This window comes from Ceratotherium simum, chromosome 6 (assembly GCF_057802395.1).
Source record: "Ceratotherium simum simum isolate JZ-2026a chromosome 6, ASM5780239v1, whole genome shotgun sequence".
NCBI classification, from domain to species: Eukaryota; Metazoa; Chordata; class Mammalia; order Perissodactyla; family Rhinocerotidae; genus Ceratotherium; species Ceratotherium simum.
In genome coordinates this window covers 50,844,623-50,856,889 of record NC_141905.1, presented here as the reverse complement: position 1 = coordinate 50,856,889, position 12,267 = coordinate 50,844,623, and the positions used below count along the sequence as shown (strand labels likewise).

General features: G+C 41.5%; 1 protein-coding gene across 1 annotated transcript; it reads right to left on the bottom strand.

Moving 5' to 3' along the window:
• Positions 1-463: 463 nt before the first annotated feature.
• IFIT2 (interferon induced protein with tetratricopeptide repeats 2) lies at positions 464-7,207 on the bottom strand. Its single transcript, XM_087432236.1, has 2 exons — positions 6,957-7,207; positions 464-3,237 (listed from the first exon to the last, which is right to left on the bottom strand). Exons 1-2 carry the CDS (start codon positions 6,959-6,961, stop codon positions 1,836-1,838), a joined length of 1,407 nt encoding a protein of 468 aa, XP_087288362.1. The 5' UTR covers positions 6,962-7,207; the 3' UTR covers positions 464-1,835.
• Positions 7,208-12,267: the final 5,060 nt, after the last annotated feature.

Genomic DNA, 12,267 nt, shown 5'->3' with positions numbered 1-12,267 from the left:
TGGAGGTCAGAAGAGGACAGAGAATGTGGCCAGAAGCACAAGACGTTAACAAGATTTAACAGAGAGGGGCAGCAGCCCACCCACTGTCAGTGTGGGGGCAGGGTGTTTGTGTGCATGGGGGTGCATGATGGTGGAGGTTGGGGTGTAAGCTGTAGCCCTGCACTCTTAAGGTTGTAGACAAAACTTTGTTCTATTCGGTGGTTATGATGGTAGACCAGTCTGGGTTATACGGAGCCAGTTCGTACCCAGTGTAACATTTCCTTCATCAGTAGCTGAGTCTGGAAGACTTAAGGTACAGCAAAATTTCAGAAAATCCAGGACACCATTTATGGTCCATCACATCTAAGTTATTTGTTAATGAAATCTATGACTTTGTTTCAGAAATCCATACTGTACATACTGATGATCTCCAGGGCACACAACACTTTTTAATAGAAACAGAAAATGACATAAAACTGCATGATAGTAGTTGGAATTTTTAATTTAAAAACACCTTGAATTTTATAGTATAATGTTTTAATTGCTTAATAAAATGTTAATATCTACTTAAATTTATTGAAATATAGTTGACATATAACATTGTGTAATTTTAAGTTTACAACATGTTGATTTGATGCGTTTATGTATTATGATTGTCATTGTAGCCATACTTAGGACCTCTATTATGCCGTATATTTATCATCTCTTTTTTGTGGTGGGAATAATTAAGATCTCATCGCTTAGGACATTTGATGATTATAATACAACAGTGTGCCTGTAATCACTATACTGTGCATTAGATCTCCAGGTCTTATTTATCTCCTAGTTGCAAGTTTGTACCCTTAAACATCTCTCCCATTCCCCCACCCCTCAGGCCCTAGTAACTACCATTTAAATCTAAGCTAATTCTAACAGGCAAACATTTTGCAACCCAGAGGGTGGCTGCTGCTGTCATGCTGGGTCAGCTGACTCTGTTTTGGTTCACATCTACGTTGATGTTGCAGGCTATGCAGTATTTACCTAGAAAATCCCATTTGCCTCAAGCATATCATGAATTTTGTAGTTTCCCTGAAGATTTCAATCCTTTTCTTTGTTCTTCACCTGCTGTATTATGATTCTAGGGAGGGCAGAGAAGAGGTGAAATTTCCCCGTGTGGCTCATGAAAAATGGTACTGTGGTTGGCTGGACCCCATTGCTTCTCCTAACTCTGTTCCTTCCAGATTTGACCTGTTCTCTGCTCTTATTTTCAAACTATGTTCCCACCTCAGTTAATGAGACAATTGAACCCATGTTGTGTAGGAGAGTCTAGATTGAGGATTGTGTGAGGAGGAGGAGGGGGAAGAAGGCAGAAGTCAGAGAGAGGGGACACCCAGTCCTATCTAAGCTTTGGTCCCCTAGCCTTTGGATGGACATGGGACATTTGTGTCTATGCAGGGCCGAACTGTAGAGGATCTAAAATGACTCTAAGGATGGAAAAACATTGCAAAAATGGACCACAGTGTTACCGATGTGAGCAATCTGGCTGCTTTCTATCAACATAGAAACAAACCCCACGCGTGGGGGGTGACTAAGCAAATGTCCCCGTGCAAACTGGTCCCAAGAAGTCCACTGAGAAATAGTCCCCTTACCAAGCACCAGGACCTGTCCCAATCTGGTGCCTCTCCCAGAACGCCCTGAGCAATTCAAGTGTTCACACTTGGCCTGGCAATGTTCTCCATATCCCTGATCCAGTCCGGTGGCCAGTGTCTTAGCCCATGCCTATGCCACACCAGTTGTTAATATTTTGAATACCAACTTGCTGGCGGGGTTTCAGCTCCCTTCCAGCAGTAGCCCTGAGGGCAACATGTCCCAGTTCCTCATTCCTCAGCTAAAGATGCTGAAGGGAAGAGGCCTCCAGAGTCCAAAGCCCCCTCAGAATTTTCACCTGCTTGCCCCGATTCTCCATTCACCTCCTGAAGAAACACCAAGAGAGACAAAGCCTCAGAATCTGCTCCATTTCTAGAAAGTCTGCCCTGGGCAATTTTTTTCAGCTTGTCTTTCATCTTTTCTTTCTCCTTGGACTCCTGGTTTATTTTCACACCCTCTATAAAATGGAGGATGGCCTTGTCTTCACACTTCATTTGGTACCGCTGAAAGTTGCCATATCGCAGATGGAGCACTTGTTTGGCTACAGGAGTCAGCTCTTTGCTGAATTCTTTTTGGAAGTAATACTCTGCTTCCTCATACTGACCTGCTTGTGCATAGAGGCAGGAAAGGTAGGAGCAGGCATGGGGGAGATTTCCATTGATCTCATCAGCTCTCTTTAAATGATCCACAGCTTGTCCTATTAGTTCCTGTACCTTCTCTCTTTCCCCATACATTTCAATCTCTCCTACCTTCTGTAATTGGAGGACTTTTTCCCTATAGCAGCACCCAATATGGTAATGCAGGTGGGCATTGTTTGGCACGCGTTCTAGAGCCTTTCTAAGCAGTTCTATAGCTTTGTCCAGGGCACCTTTGCTTCGATAGAGCTTTGCTGCACTGCGAAGCACATCTGTTGCATGCGGGGCTTTCTCCAAAGCTTCTTCCGCTAATCTCTCTCCTTCACCTTCTTCACTCAGCTTGTGAAGTTTCAGAGCCAGGAGGACTTTAACATATTGGTTGTCAGGATTCAGCCGAATGGCTTGCCTCAGAGGGTCAATGGGATTCTGAGGCGGTGGCCGGTTATCTAGACGGTAGCTCGCAATTGCCAGTCCACAGATGACTTCTGGATTCTTTGGGTTCTTTTCCAGAGCCTTCTGAAAACACGCCTTTGCCCTTTCATTTTGGTTTCCTCCACACTTTAACCGTGACCACCCTTCCTCACAATCTATTTCAGGTCTCTCAATTCTATAGTGGCTGGAAAACTTCTCGCACACTTGTTTTACCTTGTCTACATAAATTTGAGCTTCTGCGAGTCTGCCCATGTGATAGTAGACCCAGGCATAGTTTCCCCAGGTGACCAGACTTCTGATTTCTGCTTGGTCAGCATGCTCTTGCTGGATTAACTCTTCAGCCTGTTGTAAGCTTTCCAGGGCTGCCTCATTTTGGCCTCTGTGGTGTTTTATGTAGGCCAATATGTTGTACATTGTGGCTTTGAATTCATTGTTCTGAAACTCAATCTGGTTACACACTCTGTCTTCAAAATCATCCAAGGAATTTTCTCCCTCTAACAAGTTCCAGGTGAAATGGCATTTTAGTTGCCGTAGGCTGCTCTCCAAGGAGTTCTTTGTGGTCTCACTATAGGGGAAAACACAAAGATGGACATTTTGAGAAATAGCACAGATTTACCAATTCTTTTTTTTCTTTCTGTATTTTGGTGTGTGTGTTATATGCTGGGGGAAGCAGCCATTGGGTAACTATGGGCAGCAGAAGAGTTAGGGAGAAGGAGTGGGCAGGTCTCTGAGCCTGGGGCTAGGTTTTCTGGAATAAGGCAGTGTTTGTGAGGTGGCGCTGGTCCTCCGCTCTCTGCTTGTGACGGCCTCTGCAGGGGCTGCCAAATCTGTGGCAACTGATTTTAGCGGAGGTTGGATTTTATGTGATGTTTAAGCAGTAATTCTATTTACTTGCTTTTTGTTTCTGTTCTTCATTTTTACCTAGAATTACTTTTGTATTTTGAAATTTTAGTTGTAAAATTTTCTACTCTTTTAATGTTTTGCCATTCTGATTTTAATCTCTTGTTATCCCTCTGAAATTCAACTCCATTTTATCTTCTATATTTTTAATTCCTTAGTTCTCCTTAATTTGTCTGTTTAAATCTTTATTACTTTCTATGTCCTGTCTAATTATTTGTGCTTTTCATATATCCTGAATTGATTATTTTTGTTTTTCCAAACTTTTCTATCAATTTGGTTTTGTTTTGTCTTTTTATTATTTTGACATTCTATGTTCTCATTTTTTCTGAACTTTTCCATCTTAACCATTTAAATCTTAATTTCAACCATTCTTCATTTTTACTCATTTCCCCTGCTTTTGTATTATTCTGCCTCTTAACTTTATTATTATTATATATGTTAGCAGTGTCTTAAACTTTCATTTTGGAATAAAATATAATCATTTTTTCCTCCCCTCCTCCCCACCTCTACTTCTTAGACTGGTGATTTCTGTTTTTAACATGTCTCGTTGAGGTGATCTATTAATAATTTTGCATTTGTTGCTTTAATTTTCTTTTGAAATTTTATTTTTCCTCTCTTGCGGTTTGCTTTCGTAACAGGGGGTTAGAAGTGTGGCTACAGGAGGAGGCCCACAAGACAGCTAGCATCTTTTCTTGTGGAAAATGGTCTTTTTCCCTTAGGGTGCCCCTACAACTCTTCTGGAAAGATTTTCCATTCTCTCTAGTGTTCGTCCTCAAAATTAATAAATAAATAAATAAACAAATAAGCAAAGCTAACCAAATAGAAACAGCAAACAGACAAATAAACAAAAAGCCTATCTTGAATAACTTTAGAGATGAGTAGGTTAAAAATCATTAATTGCCCAAAATTGTTTCTCTACATTGCCTATGTGTTAGAAACTCTGAAATGTAGCTTTTTCTCACTTAAAAAATTTTTCTTCATGGTATATATGAATTAGCTCTTTTATCAGGAGCTGATATTCTAAATATTATGGATTATGACATAGAGAACCAATAGATATCTGTGAAGTCATGTAATGTGGCAAGGCTCACTTTTGAAACACTTGTCCAAAGTGTTTGGACATTTTCTTCCTGCCCCCTATCTTTCACTTTTTATAGCCCCCTCCCACCACCTAATTTGATTGGACCAGGGCTGGGCACACAAACTTGAGTGAAAGCTGGAAATGGAACTGAGAGGTAGTGAGGGAGCTGGAGCCAGTTTTCACATGTTATGAAGAGTACTGTGCACGCTGGGGTCTGATGGTGACCATATTCTGTAATATATGCTGCGGAGTGAGTGACCCAGATGCACATGGAGAAGACACAGAGTCTGGATCCCTCAAGCTCTCCAGTCGTCTATTCTAGTCCTCCTGGGGTTGCTATAGTCCATGGGTCCTGTCAGCCACTCTAGGAACTTGAAATCAGTTCCTGGGCATATCTGTTACTTGAAACAAATGGAGATTTAACTACCTCAAGTAGAATAAACAAAAAATAGGATGGAAAATGGGTAGGAGTTTCCAGTCAGGGAAGGACCCTCTGTCCTTTCAAAGCCCTGGGCAGGTCTCAGTGAAGAGCCAGGCTGTCTAAGCCTCTTGATATAACATGGGGGGCGGGGGGCAGGGAGCCCAAGAGAGTGCCTGGCTTGGTATCTGGCATTGTAATGACAGGAGCCTCCCCTTGAAAAGTTCATGTCCAATCTGATCTATTTTCCTTCTCAGTGAGGCTACAGGAAGATTCCCTTAGCACATAAGCTGTTTAGCTCCTTTCTCATTTTATAAAAGAAACAGAGAGAGTGAATACAGTTGAAATTATCTCCAATATATAAAACATATAGTCAATTGTGTATTTGCAGGATAGAGACATTTAATATATACACTCATAAAATCCCTTTGAGCAGCCATTCAAAAGGCATCCAATTTCACTGTGTGATTATGGGTTTTTATTTCCACTGGTAAATCAGAAGCTGGTCCCAGATACTTGATTCCTGGACTCAGACTTGTGAGACTTATGCTCCCGATGCCTCTAGAAGTTCCAACTGTTTACACAACAACAATTTCTTCCCTTGCTTTTTGTCTGGTTGAAAGCCACAGTATCACCGTTCACCAGGCTCAGATCTCATGCTGCCACTACAGTGTCTTAGAGCAGTACCAACACCACCAAGGAGCCTGTTAGAAATGCGCATCCTTGGATCCAAACTCAGAACTACCAAATCAGATCTAGGGGAGGAGCTAGAGCCCAGGAATCTGTCTTGTAAGCTCTCCAGGTGTTTGTTATGCATGCTCAAATTTGAGAACCACTGTCTTAGAGCATAGGGGCAATGCCTGGTGACAATGCTTATAGCTAAAGAATCAAAGAAAATTAGAAGAGAGATTGATGAGTCTGTATTATTATGGGAAAGATTCTAAGAGAAGACCATGCTAAAATTGTAAGAATTAGGAACAAGGATTCTAAAGATTCTGAGTTACCATAAAAACAGGCATCTGGAAATACCTCAAATCTTTTTTTTTGTCCTATCAGGCAGACATGCAGACTAGCAGAAAAAAAAATCATTTCTAGAAGAGAGATCAGGAAACTTATAGAAGGAGGGCACTGTGTTCTCTAGGAAGTAAGTGTCCTCTAGGCTGGTGTCACTGCATTCTGGAGCTCCCAGGACTGAAGCTTAGGCATCCTTACCCTCAAACTGGAGAAAATAGAAAGCTCCCTTCCTCCCCAATGACCTAACACTTCCTCCCCAGGGCAATCTTATGTTTCTGGGTGTGAGAGGATGGGGACTATTTTCTCTAAGCACTCTATATCCAATTCATAATTCAGATAGGAGGACTTTAGCCAATCAGTGGAATTTTGGGGTAAAATACATTTCTGTTGAATGAATGAATACATTTTATGAGACGTAATACAAATCTGAGATGATGAACACATTAAACGTAATATCCACCTTAGCCTGAAGCGGGGTTGCTACCCTGAGTACATTTTTAACAATATCTGCTAAAAAGAGATCTTTTGTTAAATAAGAATCTTATTAAAAGCCCCTCACTTAATCCTTTCTGATAAGAAACAAAAGAGAGACAGTCTACAGGAGCTACATCTTTAGACTGTGGACTTAGTCTACAGACCCCATCTTTAAATGAAGCACCTGCATGATTAATCTTCTCTCTCTCTGCCCCCTTCCTTCCTACCTCCTTTCTGACCTCAGCTCTCAGCTTCTCCGGTAGGAGGTAAGGCTATAAACAAACACTAAAGCAAAACAATTCAGGAACTTGCCTTCATTAGAGCTGTTTAGGATTTGCCTTCCACATCAAGATTGATTAGACATTTTCAACACAATCAGAGAAGGGAGAATTGTTACCTCATGATTGCCGTGCACTTCTCAGCTGTTCTGAAAGGCCACCGTTCAGGCTACTGTGCTCTTCAGAAATCCTCCTCCTCTGCCTCAAATAAATGCTAAAGAGACCTATATATAGAAGCATCAGCTAGTTCCTTTGCTTTGTTTCCCCTGCAACTGACATAAGGCAAGAGAAATCGAAACTGGAAAGTGAAATTGGCAGGTCTCTAAGAGGAAACAATCCTGAATAAGAGGTAAGCTATTTGGCGCCCCTACCCCCACTCTGTGCAGTGAGTCAGAACTTCCTCTTTGTGAATTGTATTAATGTCTTAGATCAGCTGACATCAATGGAGCCCAACTCGGAGAAACATACATTTACCATGCACCCTGCCTCATTGTTGCAATGTTAACCCATCCTCACCCTGCCCACCCTTATCACCAGTGTGACCCTGCAGGCCACTGTAAGGAGCAGTTACGTAACCTCCGCAGGGCAGGGGTTTTTCATCTGTTTCTTTCACTGCTGAACCTCCAGTCCCTGCAATAATACTTGGCACATGGCAGGCATTCAAAAAGTAGTTGTTGAATGAATGAGTATATGATTAGAACTGTGGGCTCTGATGTCAGTCTATCTGGATTTGAAACTAGGCTCCATTTATATGCTGTGACACTGTGGAAATTATTGAAGTCTCTGTGCTCTACTTTCTTCTCCTGAGAAATGGGGATAATACTACTGATAATTCATAGTGCTGTTGTGAGGATCAAATAGATTAATACATGAAATGACCTTAGAATAAGGCCTGGACATAAGTAAATATTAGTTTTTATTATAATTAAGAACTAAAATCATTACCCAAAGAGACAGAAGGGAGACTTTGGATGTTTGCCTTTTCCAGAGCTTTAGCTCCTCTGACATTTGAATGACAACATCCAGTGTTGGATCCTCTAACATGATGGATGTTGTCATCCATCATGACCACTAACCTGAGCCAAACAATCCCTGACATCTCTGTGCATTCTTGGCTTCCTTGAGTTCAATAACATTTTAAATCCCCGTGGGTCACCCTGGTATTCAGCACTAGTACCTTGCAATTTGCAGCCATGGTGGCTTGTTGTGTTAGGGGAAAAGTGCTTTCTTTGCTTTTTTCTTATTCACACCCTTGATCACAAAGGGATTACAATGTACATAAACCCAAGGGGAAAAAAGGTAATAGCACCAGGTGTCTTTGAGGTCAGGAAATTACACAGAGCGTAGGTGAAACATACTCGCCAGTAAACCGGCGGTTGGTAAGGCGGGTTATTCGTCTTGGAGAGAGCATTCTTTCTTGTGGGTTTTTCTGCCTTGGGCAGGGTGGAAGCAGAAGCTATGCTTCTGACAATCCTCTACCCTTTTATTAGGATACACAGCTAAGACCATCCCAGTTGGAAACCCTTACTTTTAGGTCTCACTCAAGAGTTACAAGTTCTAGTTCTATTTACAAATTCTATTATGTATTTATAGAAATGTATGTTAGATGTACAAGAAATGTTGAAATAGGAAACTAGGAACATTGTGAATTTTGTTTTGTTTCTTGGAATTTGCATTCCGGAAAACTATTGGATAGAAATGTTTACATCTTACTAATAAAGGTACTGGCTGGGGAGAAGCACAGAGAAAGCACATGGTCACTGAGTTTTGAAGTGCCTAAAGGTACCGATTTACTTTTCAGAAATCTATATGGCCAGTGCCTGTGTATAATGCTACCACAATAGGGTTGTATCAACTGTGAGAATACACGGTGTGCTTGCAAAATAGAAACTGGAAAGGAAAACCGGTTTTTCCTGGCAATATTTCTATTTTGAGAAAAATGAAACTTACTCAATGACAGTTCTGATTACTCTGGTTGTTACAAATATTTATGTGTCTGTGTCCTAGAATATAGACCTAGGGCTGCCCCCGTCTCAGCTTAACTAACGGAGACTCTGTATTTGCTGTTCCTGGAATGAGGAAAGCCACCTTGAGGGGCTGTATCAGCTACAAAGTGGTATAGTACACGACCTCTCACATTGTCATCAACCACCAGCAGTACCAGCATCATCTGGGAACCTGCTACAAATGCAAATTCTCAGGATCCATTCTAGACCTAGTGAATCAGAAATGCTAAGGGTGGGGCCAAGCAATTCCTGGCCCACTTAGATGTCAAGGGAGGTTGGGAAATGTAGTTCCAGACTGGGAAGCCCCCCTGCCAATGACCACTTCATACTATGGAAGTGGGAGCACTTGTTTGGGGAGGCCATGAGCTTTTTCTATCACAGTATCCTACTCTGGCCCTAAATATCCACAGTGTACCCTTCTTCCCAAACACAGAGCATACTCAGACCTTTCCCAAGGGAGTCAACCCGGAGTCAAAGCAATCGTTATACCAGCTCATGGTCAGGGATCTCTGGGTGATGCACTGTTCTCCCCACTGGTGTGGGTGTGAGTCCTTGTGATCTGGTGATAAAAACACTAAAAGACTAGATAAAGTTAGATAATTCATGTGAGCCACGTGCAATGGTGGGGCATGATAACCATCATACACAGTCCAAATTGAAAAATGGGAACGTGGAGGCACTTCAGAGGTCATAAGTTGGTAGCAATGATGATTTCTGCTGGATAGGCATTTTGAAGATCCTCTAATGGTGGCAATGGTGGAAGTTCCTTATTTAGACCCTGATTCTGCTCTCTGATGGGAACTCTCTTGCCGTGATTCTCCACATCCCTGACTCCATCCTCTGGGAGGTTCTTTTTGACATTGACTCTCTTATTCTGATCTCTTCTGCCACGGGGTGGGGGTTTTCTTTTTACCTTGTTGGTCCCAGATGGGACCAACGTATAGGACCTTTGTTGATAGTATCCCTTAGGAGAGCATTTATTCAAAACATTAGTGCCCTCAAAGAATGCCTCAAATATTTGTCAATGTTTGATTCTGAGAATAAAAAGAGTTTTAGAAGTAGATTATCAGGGAAGCATTAGTAGGTAAAAGAGACGTGAAAAAAGGCCACATAAAGGTACAAGGGACAGAAAAGGTAGTCAGAGGAAATGTGTGGGAATGTTTATGTGTTCTCTGAATGTATGTGAATTCCGGATCTTTTTTTAAATTGACAGTAGGAATATTTCCACCTCTCTTATCAGCTGCCTCACCAGGTCTTTGGAAGCAAAGCTTCTAGGGTTTTTCACAGTTTCCAACCAGACTTTGCACCTTTCTTTACACTCTTTTTGTACTTACTAAAGGGCTACAGGCAGAGACCTCCATCCTCATGCCAGGCCAACCAATGCAGACTAAAATTGCCCCTCAGTGTCAGGGCAGGTATTTATCACTATGAAATAAAAACCTTTGTCTCTGCCTTTCGGAAGTTCCTAATCTGATCACAAGATTAAACTTTCAGACATCTAACAACAGAGAGGAAAGCTCTTCAAAACCGGAAAGCACGTGGAATGGATGAAGCTATTATTGGGACATGAGACAACTGAGGTTGTGTGTGCTGTCAACAGAAGCACCATATTACAGTGTGAACTGTTAAAGATGTGTGCCTTTCATTTTGGTACACTCTCACTTATCATATTACTTCCATTTCTTCCTAGAGCCCAGGAAAAGTTTGTTGCACGAAAAGTAAATTTCCTAGTACTGATGGCAAAAGAGCCAGAGGAGATTAAGACAGATGGAGGAGAGTGGTCAGAGCAAACTTCCAGGAGGCAGTTCAACTTTCAAAAATCAATTTTGATGAACAAAGTTATGGATTGGTGAAAAGAGTTGGAGAACATTTTGTGTATGTTTGAGGTGGGGTGAGTGGGTGGTGGTGGTGGTAGAGATTCAGGCATGGGGAAGGACCTGGAAATAGAGACTAGTTGGTTATGTGCAGAGATTTTCAAACATTGATTAGTGTGGTTTGCACACACTAGGAACTATTTGCAGAGTGGACACCAATGGGGTGGTCAGAGCATTCTGGCCTGACCATCTTTGTTTTGAATTTGTTTTGTTACTTTATTTGACTATGTAATATTTGCTCTTGGTATCAAATTCAAAATTCAAAAAGATATACAATCGAAAATAAGTCTCCCTTGCATATGGACTCCTAGACAACTAGTTCCTTCTCTAGAGGCTACTCCAGACGGAATATATCCTTCTGCAAATATTCTATGTGTATTTGTGATCTGATATTTCTTTTTTTCTCCCTCCTGCCCTTCCTTCCTTCCTTTGAACAATGTTAGCATGCTGTACACACCCTTGTGTACTTCTATCTTTTCATTTTTTAATATATCTCGGAGATAGTGTTCTATATTTTTACATGTAGAACTGCCTTTTTTTTTTTTACAATAGCTACGTGCTATTTCATGGATGAAACATTAAATTGAATTAATGAGTCCCCTAAAGATGGACACTTGAGTTGTTTTCAGTCCTTTGTGATTATAAACAGAGCTTCATGAATATCCATGTACATGTCTTTGCATGCATATGTAAATAAACAAACTAGTAAGAGGGGAATCGCTGGGGCAAAGGTTTATGTACACTTAATGGCCTGCAACAAATTCCCTCCAGCTATACACTTGACCCTCTCATTGGCAATGCACAATAAAGCCTATTACCCACACGTTGTTGGTACACTCTTAGGAAAGGTGTTTTCTTTATTGACCTGAGATGGTTTCCCTTGTAGTATTGGTTTGCTTTGCTCTAAATAGGAATGACATTGACAATCATTTCATAGGTTTAAAGTCATTTGCATTTCCTGTCTGTTCCCGATCATTGCCCATTTTTCAATTGAGTTGATTTTTCCTTATTGATTAACAGGAACTATGTCAGCATTGAGGAAGTTAATCTTTTACCTAGTAATCTGTTGAAATAGTATTTTTAAGATTGTCATTTATCTTTTGACTTTTTAAAGGTATCTCATCTGTGCAATGTGTTTCTAATGTAGTTGAATTTATTAATATTTTATGCCTTTGTGTTGTTTCATATGGAAAAAGAGACAGCAAAATGAGGAGCCCAGCCATTGGGCCCTGCTCCTGTGAGTTGCAGCTTCTCTGAATTCCCAATTCCCTCCCCTTCGTGAACAACAAACAGGCCTCCTATCCCTCTCTCTTGCGCTCTCTCTTCTCTCTCTGAAGCTCAGAAGCCTGGTTATACACTCTTTCTAGGGCCTTCTGCTCTTGGGAGGTGGGCCCCACCTGTACCCTCTACCATTTCCTTACTGCCCTTCCCAGCCAGAGATGCAGGGGGACAAATCAGCCAGGGTCTGAGGCTGGATCGTCCAGCAGGCATCCAGTCCTCTCTCTGAGCCGTCAGCTGTTGGGTGCCCTTTTCTATCAGTCCACGAATGA